Consider the following 21,717-nt stretch of genomic DNA (forward strand, 5'->3'; position numbering starts at 1 on the left):
CAGACGGAGACCATAGTTTCACGAAAAGTGGAAGGCTGCGCCGGGCAAGTTACTCCACCGTTTGCGGATGGATTGTAGATGCTTGGACTAACGTGTCTGCTGGCTCTGTTGTTCGAGCTTTCGCAAAAGCCAGCATTATTTCTGAGGAGCCGCCCGGCACGGAAAGTGACTCTGACAGCGAAGAAGGGGAAACTGGCATGTCTGATTTAGTGCAGCTGTTGAATTCAGAAACAGAGGATGATGACTTTGATGGGTTTGGTTAATACTTTGTAATAAATACTTGAATAAAGCACAATCATACTCAGTTTTGCTCCCGCTCTATTTTTCTACCTGAAAACTTAATACAACAGCAGCCTCTGGGCCAGGTCGCCTCCGGGTTCACCGTGGCGGCTGGCAGGTGTTTTTTCATCTAAATGATCTAAATCTGTTGGGAGCTGGAGAAGTTCCACCTTTCTCCAGCAGAGTCCGCCATGGATCCTCCTGAGCTGAGCCTTCGACACACCTGAGGCGCATCTCATCATCAGAGGATCCACAGTATATAACCTGCCTTCAGACCTTGCCTCGACGCCGCAGTGTTAAATCCAGTTTGGTTAGCACCTGAGCCTAGCATCTTCTGAGAACCTTTGTTGCTCCTGAGTCCTGATTGGATTCTAATCCCTTTGTCTCTGCTTTCAGGAATCCAGCTTTTTCCCTCGTGAGCTCTGGATGAGCTTAACCTGCCGAGCCTGCCCTCTGAGCCAAACCTGAAGACTTTTCTCTGGATTCCCATGCAGCTCTGGACTAAGAGCTGGAAAGCCAAAGCCAAGGTCTGCCCTCACGTTAGAAGTAAGACGCTGAAGCGGTTATTGGACTCTGCTGAACTAAACAGTCTCTGGACCCAACAGTTCCTCTCTCAAAGCCAAACCCGGACTTCTCAAGGTACAAACCTGAAACTCTCAAACTCAAACTCATCTGCTTCCAAGCTAACTGAACTGTCATCCTCACAGACTCCAGTGAACCAGCCCCCTGGCCTGAACCAGTTCCTGTGTTTATTCCATGTGCTTGTGAACAATAAACTTGTTAAACTTTTCATCCGTTTCCGTGGTGTTCTGCATTCTGGGCTTTTCTGAAACCCATCATGACAAAATCTTGCAGCTATATTTGCTGTGATCAGTGGGAATAAAGTAGTTTTAATATGTTTTTAAGTGAGAAAGTCCACCTGAAAACGTAATAATTGCAGTCAGTTCATCCAGATTATCATCCTGCCTATACTATTTCTGTCGGAGGCGCTCAGTCCCCCACATACCAGCGGTACACCGACAGTAGAAATCCCTTCAACAGCAGCCTCTAGGCCGGGTAGCCTCCGGATTCACCGCGGCGGCTGGCAGGTGTTTTTCATCTCAATAATTTAAACTGCAGGCACCAGGATACCGGTAATATAAGCGAAGATATTCCGTCGGCAGGTTTCTGGATTTTAAGTTAATTTAGGAGTGATCACAGCACTCTGTCGTCTGTGATGTGTCTGTCTCACGGCCAGCTCCCAGGTTTGATTAATACTTTGTAATAAATACATGAATAAAGCACAGTCATACTCAGTTTTGCTCCCGCTGTATTTTTAAATACGCAGTAGAGGTATATAAACGTAGTAGAGGACATGTACCTGCATATAAAAAACACGCCCTATAGTCCGGTGCGCCTTATGCGTGTGTTAAATACAGAAATGGCACACATAACTGAGACTGCGCCTTTTAGTACGGTGCGCCTTATGGTCGTGAAAATACGGCAAGTAAATGCCAAAAGAAGTTGCATTATTTTTCCAGTATTCAATCCCCACAGCCTCCAGTCTGGGTTCCTGAGCATAATCCTTAATCCCTGACTGTTCCCCAGGCACCACAAAATGGCTGCCAACTGCTCCCCAAGGGGATGAGTTAAATGCAGAGAATTAATTTCCCCAATGTGGAAAAATAAAGGGACTTACATGATTGTTTTTTTAAACGAGAAATGTTTTATATTATCCAGAAGTGATAAAGTACCTGAACTGGGGTTAAAAGTTGCATTAGTTTATAATAAATTAAGTATTTAAGGTCAGAAAAGAAGTTAAATATATATTAGCTTCATATCATAATATCTATACTATAGCCCACCCATAATTAAAAAAATCTTCATATTTAAGGACTATGATTAGATTATTTATACTCTTAATAACAATGTTGTACATAACCTTTTTCCTCCACGTCTCTTTATGATGTGAAGCCTGCTTTCTATATAATGTGTGACATTATTGTATTAAAAGCCACAAGCTGCCAGAGGATATCTCTCATTCTAGTGAATCATATGAAGTCAGTCGCTCAAGGAAAAACTGTTAACTGACATGGATGTTTTAGTCTTCCACGTATACGTGTGGTGCACATAAAGTGAAATTCTGCACCTAAAGCACATTTACAGCCGGCTCTAACCTGGTCAACCCTTGAAGCCAGCGGTTGCCCCATTTTAAAAAGTCTATCCAATCCCTGGTGAGAGTTCAAGCACTCTCCAATGTGCTCCCTATAGGTTGGCTTCTGAATCGTCCCCCATAAATTCTGCTTCTGAAATATATATGTGTTGTAATATCTTGGAAAATAAGGATTTAAAACATGTAAGAGTCTCAAAGCTGAGAGTTTCAGATGTCTGAAAGAGCATATGACAGGAAAAATAAAATGTAAAAAAAATAATCGATCTTATAATGGCCTTTATACAGGTGCTGGTCATAAAATTAGAATATCATGAAAAAGTAGATTGATTTCAGTAATTCCATTTAAAAAGTGAAACTTGTATATTATATTCATACATTACATACAAACTCATATATTTCAGATGTTTATTTTGTTTAATTTTGATGATTACAAATGACAACAAATGAAAATCTCAAATTCATCATATCAGAAAATTAGAATATTACTGAAGACCAATAAAAACAAAGGATTTATAGAAATGTTGGCCAACTGAAAAGTATGAACATGAAAAGTATGAGCATGTACAGCACTCAGTATTTAGTTGGGCCTCCTTTGGCCTGTATTACTGCAGCAATGCGGCGTGGCATGGAGTCGATCAGTCTGTGGCACTGCTCAGGTGTTATGATAGCCCAGGTTGCTCTAATAGTGGCTTTTAGCTCTTCTGAATTGTTGGGTCTGGTGTATTGCATCTTCTTCTTCACAATACCCCATAGATTTTCTATGGGGTTAAGGTCAGGAGAGTTTGCTGGCCAATTAAGAACAGGGATACCATGGTCCTTCAACCAGGTACTGGTAGCTTTGGCACTGTGTGCAGGTGCCAAGTCCTGTTGGAAAATGAAATCTGCATCTCCAAAAAGTTGGTCAGCTGCAGGAAGCATGAAGTGCTCTAAAACTTCCTGGTATGTGGCTGCGTTGACCCTGGACCTCAGAAAACACAATGGACCAACACCAGCAGATGACATGGCACCCCAAACCATCACTGACTGTGGAAACTTTACACTGGACTTCAAGCAACGTGGATGAAGTGCCTCTCTTCTTTTCCTCCAGACTCTGGGACCTTGATTTCCAAAGGAAATGCAAAATTTACTTTCATCAGAGAACATGACTTTGGACCACTCACCAGCAGTCCAGTCCTGTTTCTCTTTAGCCCAGGCAAGACGCTTCTGACGCTGTCTGTGGTTCAAGAGTGGCTTGACACAAGGAATGCGACAGCAGAAACCCATGTCTTTCATACGTCTGTGTGTGGTGGTTCTTGAAGCACTCACTCCAGCTGCAGTCCACTCTTTGTGAATCTCCCCCACATTTTTGAAGGGGTTTTGTTTCACAATCCTCTCCAGGGTGCGGTTATCTCTCTTGCTTGTACACTTTTTTCGACCACATCTTTTCCTTCCCTTCGCCTCTCTATTACAGGTGCTGGTCATAAAATTAGAATATCATGAAAAAGTAGATTGATTTCAGTAATTCCATTTAAAAAGTGAAACTTGTATATTATATTCATACATTACATACAAACTCATATATTTCAGATGTTTATTTTGTTTAATTTTGATGATTACAAATGACAACAAATGAAAATCTCAAATTCATCATATCAGAAAATTAGAATATTGTGAAAAGGTTCAAAATTGATGGCCCCTGGTGCCACACTCTAATCAGCTAATTAACTCAAACCACCTGCAAAAGCCTTTAAATGGTCTTTCAGTCTAGTTCTATAGGCTACACAATCATGGGGAAGACTGCTGACTTGACAGTTGTCCAAAAGACGACCATCGACACCTTGCACAAGGAGGGCAAGACACAAAAGGTCATCGCTAAAGAGGCTGGCTGTTCACAGAGCTCAGTGTCCAAGCACATTACAGGTGCTGGTCATAAAATTAGAATATCATGAAAAAGTAGATTGATTTCAGTAATTCCATTTAAAAAGTGAAACTTGTATATTATATTCATACATTACATACAAACTCATATATTTCAGATGTTTATTTTGTTTAATTTTGATGATTACAAATGACAACAAATGAAAATCTCAAATTCATCATATCAGAAAATTAGAATATTGTGAAAAGGTTCAAAATTGATGGCCCCTGGTGCCACACTCTAATCAGCTAATTAACTCAAACCACCTGCAAAAGCCTTTAAATGGTCTTTCAGTCTAGTTCTATAGGCTACACAATCATGGGGAAGACTGCTGACTTGACAGTTGTCCAAAAGACGACCATCGACACCTTGCACAAGGAGGGCAAGACACAAAAGGTCATCGCTAAAGAGGCTGGCTGTTCACAGAGCTCAGTGTCCAAGCACATTAATAGAGAGGCGAAGGGAAGGAAAAGATGTGGTCGAAAAAAGTGTACAAGCAAGAGAGATAACCGCACCCTGGAGAGGATTGTGAAACAAAACCCCTTCAAAAATGTGGGGGAGATTCACAAAGAGTGGACTGCAGCTGGAGTGAGTGCTTCAAGAACCACCACACACAGACGTATGAAAGACATGGGTTTCTGCTGTCGCATTCCTTGTGTCAAGCCACTCTTGAACCACAGACAGCGTCAGAAGCGTCTTGCCTGGGCTAAAGAGAAACAGGACTGGACTGCTGGTGAGTGGTCCAAAGTCATGTTCTCTGATGAAAGTAAATTTTGCATTTCCTTTGGAAATCAAGGTCCCAGAGTCTGGAGGAAAAGAAGAGAGGCACTTCATCCACGTTGCTTGAAGTCCAGTGTAAAGTTTCCACAGTCAGTGATGGTTTGGGGTGCCATGTCATCTGCTGGTGTTGGTCCATTGTGTTTTCTGAGGTCCAGGGTCAACGCAGCCACATACCAGGAAGTTTTAGAGCACTTCATGCTTCCTGCAGCTGACCAACTTTTTGGAGATGCAGATTTCATTTTCCAACAGGACTTGGCACCTGCACACAGTGCCAAAGCTACCAGTACCTGGTTGAAGGACCATGGTATCCCTGTTCTTAATTGGCCAGCAAACTCTCCTGACCTTAACCCCATAGAAAATCTATGGGGTATTGTGAAGAAGAAGATGCAATACACCAGACCCAACAATTCAGAAGAGCTAAAAGCCACTATTAGAGCAACCTGGGCTATCATAACACCTGAGCAGTGCCACAGACTGATCGACTCCATGCCACGCCGCATTGCTGCAGTAATACAGGCCAAAGGAGGCCCAACTAAATACTGAGTGCTGTACATGCTCATACTTTTCATGTTCATACTTTTCAGTTGGCCAACATTTCTATAAATCCTTTGTTTTTATTGGTCTTCAGTAATATTCTAATTTTCTGATATGATGAATTTGAGATTTTCATTTGTTGTCATTTGTAATCATCAAAATTAAACAAAATAAACATCTGAAATATATGAGTTTGTATGTAATGTATGAATATAATATACAAGTTTCACTTTTTAAATGGAATTACTGAAATCAATCTACTTTTTCATGATATTCTAATTTTATGACCAGCACCTGTAAGTAAAATTGGCCAAAATCTATAAAACATCTGATGAAAACAACCACCTGCTGCTATGGGCCATATGTTCTGGTTGTGGGTGAGTTAAGCAGGTTCTGGATTTCAGTTCTAAAAATATTTTTCTTATTTGTGTAAAACAAAACAAAACAAAAAATAAAAAGTCCAAATCCAATCACTGTGGTTTATGGTGTTCTCCTGAATTAGCACAGTCAACTCAATTTTAAAACAAATGCAGTTGCATTTTAGTCTCTTTTGGCTTGTTGTTTATCTATTCTGAAATAGAAATAAGCAAGTCTCCCCTTTCCTTTATTCAGTAGATTGGGGAAGTAGTTATTTGTTATAATTAGAATTTTTAAATAATACTCTATGAGGGTCTTAAAGGAAGTACTATAAAACCGGGTCGTTCTTTGTTGACTACCATAAAAAAAAATGCCATTCAATACAATACAGTATTTTATGACTATGTATTTTCGGTATTTGACAGATTTCAAAAAGATAAAAAAATTAAAGGAAAAAAAAATTAAAAGCCAATTATTTTAACAGACTGTATTTCAGGCCCTGACCACTTGGATATTACACATTATTATTAGCTGTTTCAGTAAGATTTTATTCAGGGTGAAGCAAGTTCTTGCTGGATCAGGAAACTTCTCATTCAGAAAGTCTTGCCAACTTGTGATTACTTCATTAGGAGAAATTTTCACACTTTTAAAACTTTGGCTAAGTGGTGCTTAAAAATCCAGTCTCTAGTGTGGTGGCAGAGGAAAAATTCAGCCTCCAAAACTTCATAAAAAGAGTGACTAGAAATTGTTTGTCTCAGGAAAATGTATAAAAAAAAAACTCATGACAACCTTGAAGGAATCTAACTTGAGAAATTTAATGAAAAACAAGCTTGTTCGCAATTCAGGATCTTGAGGAGCAGGGGAAAACTGTAAAATTGCATTTAGGCCACAGCAGGTAATACTTTTTTTTTCTTCTTAGTGCAAACCTTTTATTCAAATATTTAAGTGTTTACTGTGCCCACAGATCAAAAACTTGAAATATATTTATCTACGTAGTTAATTATGAAATTATACAAACAAGCTTCAATTAAAAAGTAGAAGAAATATAGCATTAGTAGGCTACATAACACATGCTAGGGCTTATAGATAATGATAACCCAACATTTATTGTTAGAGTAAATAAAACATGCCCAAGATATTGGCTAAAGGTGATTAATTTCTTTCATAAGCCAACTTTTTACAAAAAACATTTTACCTGGACATTCTTTACAGTCAGTTATGATAAATTGGTCTGTACTCCTACAGCACTTTATCTGAGCACAACAAAGCGCTTCACATTGCATTCAGTTATCAACTCATTCACTTAGAAATGCACAAGCTAATGCTGGCAAACTACACTGAAGCCACTAACAAACACAATGCTGCCTTACAATCCTGCTGGGTTGGGTGAAGTGTCATGCCCAAGGACATATTAAGAGACGGTTTTGGGGTCCCAACCGGCAAACCAACACAAGCTCCTAAATCCTTATGTACACATGAAATCCCATCTGTTTGTTTTGGTGCTCTCTGTATCTGTCTAGTACAAGGGTCTACAACAGATCAGGAGCCACAAGTGGCTCTTTGGACTTTCTGTCATGGCTCTCAATAGTGGCCGAAATGATAGAAAACAAGCTAATAGTTTTTTTAAACAGTATTATACCAAATGTAATTTTTGATAGCTTTAGCTGGTGATTCAAAGGATATCTGAGTTGAATTTTCACAGAGTATCAGTTAAAAATAACCTGTGTGTTTCTAAATATATTTTTCTATTTTTTTTTTCTCCTTTTATACAGAATTTCTCACAAATTACATAATTTCTCACAAATGACATCCAATAAAAGAATTACAGTCTTTATCGTTTTGGAGCATTTTATATATATATATTAGGGATGGGACGATTTATGAAAACCGTCCGAACCGTTCGGTTCAACTGTCTCGGTTCGATTCGCGTGTGTTTAGTTCGGTTCATGCGCTGCTCCTTTTTCTCATAGGCGAAGCGTTTACACTCCAGAGCAGAAGGTGGCAGTACTGCGACCAAAGCCAACCACCAGTAGTAAACAAGAAGAAGAAGCGAAGCAGCTTAGCCGGGTGTAGCAGGGAAAAAAATCAGTTGTTGTGGAGAATTGTGTCGGAATGGCGAATGGGAAAGAACAGGAGTTGGAAGACGCGCCAGCAGCACTTTATAGGTCTGCTGTAAGGGACCACTTTGCATTTAGAGTGACCTACGATGACGGCGGAAAGAAAGTTGTGGATAAAAGTGCAACAGTGTGCAAGCATTGTGCAACACGTTTTGTTTATGCTAACAGCAACATGACCAACATGTCATGCTAACCCCGAAATCCCTCATACTCCGTTAGCAACCCCCGCTCCGCTCCAGACCGGCTGCACAAAGCAAAGCCTACAGCCCCCACTGTGGCTTCGTCCGCTCCCCTCTTAGTCCCTTGGAGATGGTAGAGAGCATGCGCGAGATGATTAAATTCAAAACATACGGAAATGATCCAGGGTTTCCGCGGATCATTTAAAATAATTACAATACTCCATTACTTTTTGGGGGATTTTTTCATTAATTTCATACATTTTTATGGGATTTCGGTGTAACAATCAACATATACCGAATCGAACCGAACCGAAAACCGTGACCACGAAACCGTGAATCGAACCGAACCGTGGATTTTGTGAACCGTTCCACCCCATATATATATATATATATATATATTTTTTTTTTTTTTTTTGTTTTGTTTTTTTTTAAACCTAAAAATAAAATTGCAATAGATTTCCTATTTCAGATTCAGAAAAATTATTAATGGGTTTTAAAGCTCTAAAATACTTTTATTTAGCAAGACTCAGGGCAAAATGGCTCTTTGGATTTTAAAGATCTGGATACTGTCCATCAGCACAATTTCAAGCACTCCATGCTTCTCTTTACTGACAAGCTTTTTCAAGATGCTGGTTTGATATTCCAGCAAGAGTTGGCAGCCAATCATACAGCTAGAAACACCCATACCCCGCTGCATAATCACTGTGTTCGATTGGCAAACTTTTCTGTCTTGGTAATCATGCTGAGTCTATGGAGTGTTGTCAAGAGGAAAACAAGAGACACCACACCCAGCAAATCAAGTAAGCTGATGGCAGCTAATTAACTAACCTGGACTTCCATGACACTTTCACAACAGGCTGATTACTCTCATGCAACGGTACATTGATGCAGTAATACATACAAGATAAGCCCTGAACAAATATTTTCATTATACAATAAAGTGCATATATACATTTTTTGTATTTCAGATTTTAAATCACTTCTAGATAATGTAAAACATGTCTCGTTTAAAAGAACAATAATGTAAATCCCTTTATTGTACCACAATGGTGAAATTCATTCTCTGCATTTTAACTCATCCCTTTGCGGAGCAGTGGGCTGCCATTGTGTGGCGCCCGGGGAGCAGTCAGGGGTTAAGGGTTATGCTCAGGAACATAAGGAACAATCATATCTCTGATATACGATTTAGCTTGGCCATTTAAGGCTTTATATGTGAGGAGGAGGATTTTAAATTCTATTCTGGATTTAACAGGAAGCCAATCAAGAGAAGCTAGAATAAGAGACATATGATCTCATGACCCTCTAGGCCAACTCTCCCCTCAATAACATCCATCCATCAGCTCATCATTGTATCGAGTTGCAGGGAGACTGGTAGCTATCTTTAGAGTTCATTTTGTAAGAGGCAGGGTACACACTTTACAGAACATCAGTCCATTACAAGGGAAATAAATGCATGAAATGCATGAGTGCCACTTCCTCTCTGACACAACTAAAACAAATAATGTTTTTAATGACTTGTGGATTTTTTCAGCTGCACTTAAACTACTTTTAAATAATCAAAATAATTCAAATGAACCCTAATAGCTTATCAAAACTGCATGTTACTGTATACTGAAAAAGTCACTACCTGGATTAAAATGCAAAAATATGTTAGAGCTTCCAACTGGAAAATTACAACATAGATAATAATGTTTCTGCTGGTGAATAGCTATTCAAACCTCATACAACCATGTGCCAGAAAGATGCATATCTGTTTCAGATGGGTAGTATTAATGACAGTCATTCATTATTAAAAAAGAAAAAAAAGTGAAGTGAGGCTGAAATTCTTCAAATTGATTCAAGTATTGTTTAATGAATCTTTAGAAAATAGAATATGGATGGATAAGTGTTATCTTTGTGGAACATGTGAGATTGAAAAAAAAAAAAAAAATGAAAAAAAAAAAAAAATGAGAGATCCTAATAGGTGATTACTTAAATGTTTGGGGAAACAGATAAAAAAACAAGTATGCCAGACCGCATGGTTACATTAACAAGTTTGAATAAAAGTATTTCCACACACAATGTGAATGGAATTCCAAATAACAGACTGAACAGAAGTGTAACCTTAAAAAACCACTGATCAGTAAACCTTTGTTTTGCTTAGAAGTATAAAGATTGGTTTCTTGAGCAATGGAAAAGGTAATCTGGTCTTATTTCTCAATATTTATGCAGTGTCAGAGTGACGGACACATGGGGATAAAAAGAGAGACATATAAAATGGTGCAACCATAGAGCCCATTTCCAACCTTTAAGCAGTGCCATATTTTTAGTTTGCTATGATCCGTCGGGTCTAAGTTTAGCAAAATTATGTGTTTAAAAATATGCCAAAATAATTTCCTCAATATACTCAGTAACCTGGTTTAACCATTAGCATATTTTTTGTTTTTTCTTATGGAACAGACTTATTCAAAGATAACAATAGGAGGATTTTGTATGCACAAATTGTGCAAGAGTGGTTTCATTCCAAAACTCTATGGCTAGTAAAGTTTAAAATAAAAATACATTTTTAATAGAAGATTTTTTTTAAATCAGAAGGGATATTTCTAAGATCATAGTTATGTAAAATGAACATTCACTCAACCTTGTTGCAATATTGTGAAATATTCATAAATAAAAAATACGTACGTTTATGCACCAGAAACTTGTGATAATTTGAATGTTGCTTGTGTGTGCCTTTCTTTTGGCTTTTATTTATGTTTGGTTCCTCCAGCAATTTCACATACAATGTCTTCTTGGCAGCTTAATGTTTAAAAATGAGGTAGTCTCGTCTAGCTTCAGTTCTCTCATAAATTCCTACCTGATTGCACAGCTGCTGTTTGCAGTTGTCTAAAAGAGAAGCAAACACAAAGGTCGCATCAATGTTTTGTGTGCTCAACATGCACAATTGATTTGTGTCATCTTGTTAGATGGTCCCAGTGACAGACCAATTTAAGCTTTGTATGCACCTACTCACAGCCAACGTTAATGGCGAATGAAGAGAGGGAAGCAATTGAGCCACTATGATTCCGAACAGATGTGCACAGTTCTCAGAGGTGTTTCAAACAATGTACCTAGCATAAAGACAAAGCATAAAAATATGTTTTTTTTCTAATTTCATTCATAACTTTCTATAGTGCACATAGACTTTTGAAGCCTTTTCTCTTTTAAGGCTTTTTTGTTTTTTCAATATCCCTAGCCAACATGTTAGGTTTTGCAGGTTTGTCCTCTCTGGCAACAAGTTGAAACGGTGTTGTGCACATGCATGGGTGTAGAAAAAAACATCACTGCCTGCATAGATCTTTAGTTTAGAGGTGATATGTCTTCTGATGTAAGAAAGTTATACATTATTAAGTTATTTTGAACAGAACATCTTACGGTTTTAGCAAAAACAGGACCGACTGCTGGTTCCATTCCATTTCCAGGGGCAGATCTGAACTCCTTCCATTCGGTGAGAATACCCCCATATTTTATCTTGTCCTGTCCTTTCACTAATAAGACTCCAACCTCTGTCAGATTAGGCAACATTTTTTATTCTTCTGTGGAGGATGTGGTGTTGTTTGACATGCATTTGTGGCTTCTTTTTTGTCAGCCATCGTTCTGCAATCTAAAAAATATTATTCTGTTGCTTAGCTTTTGGTGTCCCCATATATAGGGATACAATGGCATGTTTCACACTGCGTATTTGACCCCAGATGTCATCAGATGTCAGAGAAAAACACAGTGACCATGCCTTTGCAGTCGCAGAACCCATTCCGTGCAACAACTTAATGATGCATATAAAGGCTGCTCAGAAAAACTCCTAAAAGCCTATCTATTTGTCTTTCTTTTCACTGTCTTTTATTTCAAGTGGAGTTTTACACTGATGCCACACTTTTGTGTGTCATTAGAGTGACATGGCAAAATAATCTTGTGTGTACAATTCCATTTATAAGCAAAACACCAAATAAAATGAATAGAAGAGTTGCAAAACAAACAAAAGCAGTAAATACACTTGACACATTAGGTCACATAAGCACAGCAAAGTGGCATAGGTGCTTGCTACATGTATGTTACGCATGACACAGCTTTCTCTTTCAAATAGTTAAACTATTTACACTAGCTACTGTATGTAATACGCACATTCAGTGACTGTATTACTGTTCCCAAGTTACACTGACCGTATCTAATTTAGGTTGAATTTTAATTTTATACACACTCCAGTTTGTCTAGGAAGAAGCAACGACAACTACATCCAAAGTCGAAGTTCCCCTTGCAAGCATCCCATCAACTAGCAGAAGGAAGACTAGGCTGAATCTTCTCCTTTGTGATTTTTCTTAAAAAATCTATGCAAAACCTAAACTTTCTCTGGTGTCTAGATTTCCTGATTTGTGCGAGATAGTTACCCATTTTTTTTTTTTTTACTTTACATGACTTATTTCTTAATGCAATTTCCCTATATCTAATGTCACCACCAAGGTGTGCAAAAAGTGAAAAAAGAAATAGAACACAGTCACGATAATAAACCACTCTTCAGAGTGGTTCATCACTGGGGGAGGCAAGTGAAAGGGGGTTTTTAAATAGCTTTTGGTGAAGTTTGATGAAGTAATATTTAAAATTGATATGAGGGGAGCAAAATATAAAACAACACTGTATTACTGTTCCCAAGTTACATTGACCGTTTCTAATTTAGGTTGAATTTAAAGCTAGTAACAAATGAAACGCACAGATGAAGAAGCTGCATCGGAACCACAATGTCCCTCACAAGCATCCTAGTTGCTTTTTAGATATGGTCACCCTATAACTTGTCTGTATATAACTGAATAAAAAACTTACCTAGTTATTGAAAGTTCATCTGTGCTCAGAAACCCATTGCAGACACTGCAAAGTATGCTCCACTGCAATGGGTTTCTGTGTTCAGAAACCCATTGCAGTGGAGCATACTTTGCAGTGTCTAGTATAAATGTGTGTTTTCATAAGTACGTGCATAACCTCTATGCTATAACACTGTGCTCATGCTCTATACTGAGTATTATATTTTCGCCTTCAAATAGACCGAGAACAGTATCAAAAATAAAATGATTGCAACACACACAAAAGTTTGTATATTCTCATCCATATTAAGACTTTTAATTGAATTACATTCTTTTTTTTCTCATTTATGCCTAATCATAACATTTATCCTAACCCTAACTATTACCAGCATATTACTAACCCTAACCTTAACCTAATGCTAAAAACAGCACCGCCACATTAGGGCCAGCCTTCGGTCCTGTAAGGAATCCAGTTTGTGTGGGTTGTGTTTTTGTGTTTTCTCCCTCCACCACCAGGTGGCACCTGGTTCTCGTTGGCCCTTTCACACACCTGCGGATGGTTGCTTCATTACCTGAGGACTCTTAAGCTGCTGACTGCCACTACCTCGATTCCAGAGTGTTTACCAGTTTTGGGTACTCTAGCCAAGCTAAGTTTTGCTGAGTCAAACTGAGTTTTTTTCTTCCTGAGTCTAAACCTTGTTATTTTTTGTCTTTGCCTCTCGGCAGGAAGTCATCCTGCATACTGGATGTTTTGGACCTTCTCCCCCTGGAAAGATCGTCTTGAGCTTCAAACGGAGCTGGGGATTCAAACTGGAGGTTTGGATACACTTTTCCCCGAAGGATTGTTTGAGCTTCACACTGAGCAGGGGATTCATCTCCAAAAGAGCCGTTCAAGTACCAAGGGAAATCTAAGTGGTCAGCTCCTCCGCTCCTCAAGGAAACACCTTAACCTGGGTAAACCCTGTCCGCCCTCCAACGAGCAAACCTATTTCTGGAACAACCCACACCGACTGGATTCAGAGAAAGACACCTTTTCTGGAAACGTGAGTCCTGTTGCCTTTACTCCCTTTTGCAAATCGAAGCTAAAATTTCCCACTGAGCCTGAACTAACCACAGGAACTTCCCCTTAACTTTTCAGTCCCGGTTTGCCAGCCTTCAGAGCAGCACTGGACCCATTTCTACTAGTTTTCAATAAACCTGTTAAACCTTCCCCTGGTTCTTCTGAGTGGTTTTCTGCATGTGGGTCAGATCTTTGAATAATATCATGACAGGTCCTCATAAGGCCTGTTGGTCCTCAGAGGGATAGTTCGTATACCAAACACGGTCCTAACTAGGTAACATAAACAAGCACACACACATACAGTAATGATTCTCTATCCTTTCAGGGACTTTCCATTGACTGTCATTAATTTCTAACCAAGTTCTACAGCATATTCATGACTTTTACCCTAAACCTAATCATTATGGATACATACCTGTAGTGGCTAAATGTCCATGCTTAAATGTTTCTTCTGATTAGGGTTGGGAATTGAAAAGATTTTCACGATTCCCTTTTCGATTCTATGAAACGATTCGATTCTTTATGGATTCTTTTTTCAATTCCAATTTGGGGAAAAAAGGAGAACAAACAGTTTGATTATCAGCATCAACTTTGTTTACTTAACTATTGCACAATCTTACAAACTCAACAAGATCAAGATATCCACAGGAAATGTGAAACTGGAGTAACATCTGTGTTTAAATGAAAAATGAATACAAGAACAAACTTAATAACCAACAATGTCTAATAACAAATGATGGGATAATAACCTATTTTAAATAACAAAAAATACTAATTATAAAACAGTAGTAGGGAAAATTAACAGTTCTTTTGCAGAAAGATGAGCATATCTGCTTTTTCTGGAAGGATATGGGATCTTTCAGCGCTTAAGGTGTCTCCAGCCGTGGAGAACACCCTCTCAGATGGGGTGGAGGAAGCCTGCACACAGAGGTAGTTTTCAGCCAGTCCAGATAGCAAGGGCAGCGTATCTTGCTTGTTCCACCACCACAGTGTGGCGCTATCCCTGCAGGGGATGGAGGGCAAGCTTTTATAGAGCTGGATTTCCTGATCTACCCTCTGGGCTAAGGAAAGACGGGGCTTTGATTCACAAAGTGACCGCAGCTCGTTGTCTTCCTCCTCGAATAGTTCTTCCAACTTGCGTAACTTGCGTAACTTACGTAAAAAAAGTGACGTAAGTCGTGCTCCCCAGAGCCGGCGCTCTAGGCTCTGGTGCTGCGGGAATCGAAAATGCGTAACTTGCGTAAAAAACGTGACGTAAGTTGTGCTCCCCAGAGCAGGCGCTCTAGGCTCTGGTGCTGCGGGAATCGAAAATGCGTGACTTGCGTAAAAAACGTGACGTAAGTCGTGCTCCCCAGAGCCAGCGCTTTAGGCTCTGGTGCTGCGGGAATCGAAAAAAGAATCGTTCAGCGAGCTGCCAAACGATGCCATGGAATCGGAAAATATGGAACCGGTTCTGAACAGGAACCGGTTTTCGATTCCCATCCCTACTTCTGATTAATGCAAATAACCACTCAGTCAGACGGAAAGAATGAGTCTACGTGTGTTGATGTTTGAACAAGGGTAGAAAACAGTGTGTTCGTCTTTATTTCAAGTAAGAACAAAGCACATCAGTTGTTTTTTTTTTCAGAGACGCAAAGCTCTGCAACGTCATCGCTCAGCGTCAATTACTATCAGCTATCCATTCAAGATAATTCTAAGCATTAAACAAATGCAGATTGAAACTAAAGGAAATTATGAAAATAGTGAAGCAGTAACGTAGTTATAATGCAATTGGAAATATTCTATAATGTGCAAATACTGAACATATCCAAAAATAATAACTAAATATGAGCGTAAATTTCTAAATAGAAAATGGCACCAACAATACCTAATTCTAACCCTAACCTAAACTCCATTCACACCTTTTTCCTAAACCTGATAAAGCAGCAATTATACCCAAGAGGACTCTGTATTGGTTCCCAAAAGGAGCAGTCTGTCCCCACAATGGCTACATTTTATGAAAATGGTCCCCACAATGTATGAAATACAAGTATACACACACACACATAAGTTGTGTCACCCTATCCTTGTGGGGACCTTAATTTAAATTCCAGTCATATTACATTTCTATGGCCTAACATAGACCCACTACCAAACACACCTAACAATAAACCTAACCAAAATTCAATCCACTTAGTGCTGCACCTAACCCCCACCCCAAGGAGATTATTTCTCTTCACATTAGAATGGTCTGGAAAATTTTACCAACAGGGTAAAAAATATGTGCTATATGCATTTATGCATATGTGTGTGCCTTTGTGTACCTGTGTAGCCTTCAGAGTTAGGACCATTTTTCCAAATTCACCATTAAATTGAGGACCAGTTGTTTGCAAACTTCCCCAGTCCTCACATGCTATTTTGCTAATGGTTTGTTTTAGAGATAAGGTGTTCGTTGGTTAGGGCTAGCGAGAGGTATGCATTGGTAATGGTTAGGTTTAGAGTTAGTGCATAGAAAGGGTTGAAAAACTGATAATCAATAGACGTCAATGGGAGTCAACAGATGGTCCTCACAACAATGGCAGAACAAGTATATACACTATATTGCCAAAAGTATTTGCTCACCCATCCAAATTATTGGAATCAGGTGTTCCAATCACTTCCATGGCCACAGGTGTATAAATTCAAGCACCTAGGCATGCAGACTGTTTTTACAAACATTTGTGAAAGAATGGGTCGCTCTCAGGAGCTCAGTGAATTCCAGCGTGGAACTGTGATAGGATGCCACCTGTGCAACAAATCCAGTCGTGAAATTTCCTCGCTCCTAAATATTCCACAGTCAACTGTCAGCTGTATTATAAGAAAATGGAAGTGTTTGGGAACGACAGCAACTCAGCCACGAAGTGGTAGGCCACGTAAACTGACGGAGCGGGGTCAGCGGTTAGGCATAGTGCGAAGAGGTCGCCAACTTTCTGCAGAGTCAATCACTACAGACCTCCAAACTTCATGTGGCCTTCAGATTAGCTCAAGAACAGTGCGCAGAGAGCTTCATGGAATGGGTTTCCATGGTCGAGCAGCTGCATCCAAGCCATACATCACCAAGTGCAATGCAAAGCGTCGGATGCGGTGGTGTAAAGCACGCCGCCACTGGACTCTAGAGCAGTGGAGACGCGTTCTCTGGAGTGACGAATCGCGCTTCTCCATCTGGCAATCTGATGGACGGGTCTGGGTTTGGCGGTTGCCAGGAGAACGGTACTTGTCTGACTGCATTGTGCCAAGTGTAAAGTTTGGTGGAGGGGGGATTATGGTGTGGGGTTGTTTTTCAGGAGCTGGGCTTGGCCCCTTAGTTCCAGTGAAAGGAACTCTGAATGCTTCAGCATACCAAGACATTTTGGACAATTCCATGCTCCCAACTTTGTGGGAACAGTTTGGAGCTGGCCCCTTCCTCTTCCAACATGACTGTGCACCAGTGCACAAAGCAAGGTCCATAAAGACATGGATGACAGAGTCTGGTGTGGATGAACTTGACTTGCCTGCACAGAGTCCTGACCTCAACCCGATAGAACACCTTTGGGATGAATTAGAGCGGAGACTGAGAGCCAGGCCTTCTCGTCCAACATCAGTGTGCGACCTCACAAATGCGCTTCTGGAAGAATGGTCAAAAATTCCCATAAACACACTCCTAAACCTTGTGGACAGCCTTCCCAGAAGAGTTGAAGCTGTTCTAGCTGCAAAGGGTGGACCGACGTCATATTGAACCCTATGGATTAGGAACGGGATGTCACTTAAGCTCATATGTGAGTCAAGGCAGGTGAGCAAATACTTTTGGCAATATAGTGTATGTGTGTGTTTTGGGGTGTGTGTGTAGAAGCATGGTTGAAAAGTGTGTCTATAGTTTTTAGTAATCACTCATATTCTTTGATGATATTCCTCTCGGTCTGTCTTACTTTGCTTTCCAACGTAAAGTTATATAACTTTAAAATTTTATTTTTCAGTTTTACCTTAAAGATATAAACAACGTTTCTATATAGGATTACTGTCAGATTAAGGTGATGAAATAAAAGACTAGTAGTACTTAGTCTGCCCTGGTAATTTTAAACAAACAGCTATATCAATAAACAGTTGGCAGCAGAGGATATCGAGTTGTCGTTTCAAAATAATTCAAAGCAGCAACCTCCTAATGGAAAGTAAAAGACAAGGAGAGAAGCTTGAGTAACTCTCACAGTTAGTCAAAGTGCCAGGTTCCTTCTTCTTTCCAATTCCTCAGATTCTAAATAAGCTTAAAACAGCTAAAGACTTATTGATTTGTACCTATAGTGCAAAAAGGAAAGCACATTCATAATGAGTTATGGTGGACCGTTGCACAGAATACCCCCCTGTGTTAGAGGGTTAGATGCCATATGGGCAGCAACATGTTCAGCTCTGTTGCCCTAATAAATTGCTGTTGACAGTGCCCTCTTGAGATCTGTGATGGTAGATTAGTACTGCTGACCCTAACTATGAAGGCATCCTCTAACTCTGTCAAGATAGAAAGGATTCTGAGAGAACAGTTTACAGTCTGCAGGAGCTTCAATAGACACATTAGGGGGTAATTTCCCTGTTTATGTTGTCTTATGAGAAACTCAATATGCAAGTAATGAGGTTGATGTGGATAGAACAGGGTTAGAATTAGACTGTTTAGACAACTATACCCCTGTCCTCAAGGAAACAGCCTTACTGAAGATCCTGTATTAGTAAAGGTCTCCACGGTTCAATGCTGTACAAATCAATACAAGTATATAGTTTGATATATTGAGTCAGCTCCTCAGGAAATGGGAAACTGATGACTTTATTCATCAGAATTTATATATTTTGAGAAGAGACGTTGCATGCTTGTGGTCAGCCTCTTGAAAAACGCATTACCTTGACTTTGACAGCCTTTTGTAAACCTGTCATAAAGGGTGACATGCATGGTTCTACACCATCGTTGTGAGAGAAATAAAGTCACATACAAAGGCTGGCCTCGTTAAGGTCATGCTTATTAGTATGAAATAGCCTGAAGCACCTGTCAAACTTTGATGCCTCTCAAAGACTTTAATATACTTTTAGTCCCCTTTCTTCAGAATCTCATATAAATTAATGACTTAAAAAAAAAAATATATATATATTTAATCGTTCAGTGCACTAAATTCAAACCGTTTTAATCTCTATCTTTATTAACTGATGATCATGGGTTAAAGAGCAAAATGAGAAGAGAATACATATTTATTCTGTTGAGAATTTGCCCAGTTTTGTAACAGTTTCTATCAACGTATTAATATTATTGCACTCCAGTTTTTAAGATACATTCTACACACTGATGTTACCCTGATTAAATATTTTCATAAACCGTGTCAGCTATTTAACTATCATTCTAATTTTTCACTATTGCAATGCTTTGCATTCAGGTGAAACTTATCTTTTTTTATTCCCTCTTAGTACTCAGCAAGGTTAACAATTTTACCAAATCTTGCTAATAAAGCCAAAAAATATATCTAAAGATCATTCGGTTAAGTATAAAATTGGGAGTTAAACTGATATCTTTGAATCCACACTTGGTGCTTTTAAGATTATGTTCTATAATGAACGAAATTACTGCAGCCAATTTAATCTGGATGACTAGACTTCATTAAACTCATTTGGTCCTTTAAACATATGAGCTAATTATGAAGTTTAAAGAAGTTTAAATAGCCTTAATATTCATTCAGCCAGATATCTTTAGGGCTTGTTTTTCACTTATTTGTATTTTTGCATCTACTTCGTTTAAGACAGCACAACCAATTTAGAAAATGTTTCGATTTAAATGTTCTTACAAAGAGAATTAAAGTTATCCCCTTTTAAACATTTTATATATATATATATATATATATATATATATATATATATATATATATATATATATATATATATATATATATATATATATATATATATATATATATATATATATATATATAAAAACAAGGATTAGCAACTTTACCTTGCTTTTCCAGTTCCCTAAAAAAAATGAAAATCACCCTGAGAAATGTTTGCAAAGGATAACAACTCCACAGCTGGGGACTTTGTTATGGGCGCAGTTGGATCATTAGAAATGTGGCTATAGGGCTGCGGTATTGCTGTATATAAGGATAGTAATCTTTTTTTATAGGGAAAAAGAAAACATCCAACGGAAATAAATCGGCTTAATGGACAGAATTAGAAGGGACTGAATCCAGGGGAGGATTAAGGAAAATTGTGTGAAATAAAAGAACTAGTGATCAGGAATGACTGTGCGCCTGTCTGGATGGAGGGAGAGAGGGAGGGAGAGGAGAGAGAGAGAGAGAGAGAGAAACACGTTTTCATCCAAACCTGTTTTTTCCACAGCCTATAGCTTCTCGGCTCAGCTCAGTTCCCTATTGTTTGAGCTCTAAGAACAGACAGAAAAGAACCATCTGCGCTTGTTTCTACGCGCACATAGTGAGCCAGTTCTCCAAATCTAATGCTCGGTGTTTTTTCGCTCTAAATGCTGCATCCTTTGTCAACTTCTCCGATTTCTCCACTTAATACTTACGCTGCATCATGAATAGTTTGGGGACATCTTTCCATCGTATACCTATGGAATGCTCGGGATTACACGGCCGAAACCAGGAGAGCATGTAAACGCAGATGGAGTTTGGGATTTATTGCAAAATAAGGGAAAGATGACCGTCTTCTCGTTGTGCTTGCTCCTGTGCGCAGATCTGCTGGATTTAGCCGTCGGTGAGTCAAACCCTGTCATTTTATTCTCTCCCATCGTGCCTTTTAACTGTGCCATTGGTTTTTAACAGTAGACAAACTGTTACAGAGTTTAATATGGTAGAGTAAAATATAGACTCGTCATGAACCGGACAGCCGGATGGAGGCGATCGGTGCCACGCTTTTCTTATGCCAACTTTCCCCAACATCCGCGCCAAGCCAGCGGTGAAAGAACCAAATCAATGAATAATGGTAGGATTCAGCTCAGGCTGGAGATGAACGGCTTCGATGAGCGCAGAGAAAACACAAGTCAGGCCTGATTATGGATAAATCAAGATACATCTGCACCGACTGTCACATCCAGCACGCATGACAGCACCTACTTTAAAATAAAAATGGTGCAACTATAGAAATAAAACGCAGAAGCATATTCAGCGGTGTCCTATCAACGTGAGGATGGACAGAAGCTCAACAGATTTGAAAGTTGCTCTGCTGAAATATATGAAAGTGTTGCATTATGAGCAGATTCCCTCTTGCTCGATGTGCGCGGAGCAGGCGCACTTCTGGAAACCTGCGTTAGTATGTTTCATTAGAGGGTGGAAAACGAGGTTTAATCTGGGAATAGTTTACAGAATTAAAAAAAAATGTTTCCTTTTTGGGGGGAGAATGAAATGCGCTAAGCCTGTCTCTGTGTTTAACATGTCCCTTAAATTACATGCTGTGTTTCAGTGTTTGACAGAAGCGCCTTGACTCCTGCATTCTGATGCTCATCTCAGAGGATTCACCTCCCCAAGCAGACATTTAACAACACTTGTTTTTAATTGGAAAAAAAAAAGATTCAGTCAA

The 21,717-nt window shown here is 39.2% G+C and overlaps 1 protein-coding gene across 1 annotated transcript in view; it reads left to right on the top strand.

The window, feature by feature from the left end:
• Positions 1 to 20,477: 20,477 nt before the first annotated feature.
• The window catches only part of igsf21a (immunoglobin superfamily, member 21a), a 240,460-nt gene continuing 239,220 nt past the window's right edge, over positions 20,478 to 21,717 (top strand). The window contains exon 1 of the mRNA XM_038280808.1: positions 20,478 to 20,895. Coding sequence (XP_038136736.1) covers positions 20,757 to 20,895 — 139 coding nt within the window. The 5' untranslated portion in view covers positions 20,478 to 20,756. The remainder of the gene's footprint in view (positions 20,896 to 21,717) is intronic.

Source organism: Cyprinodon tularosa, unplaced genomic scaffold (genome assembly GCF_016077235.1).
Source record: "Cyprinodon tularosa strain WSP-4 unplaced genomic scaffold, ASM1607723v1 ctg165, whole genome shotgun sequence".
NCBI lineage: Eukaryota > Metazoa > Chordata > Actinopteri > Cyprinodontiformes > Cyprinodontidae > Cyprinodon > Cyprinodon tularosa.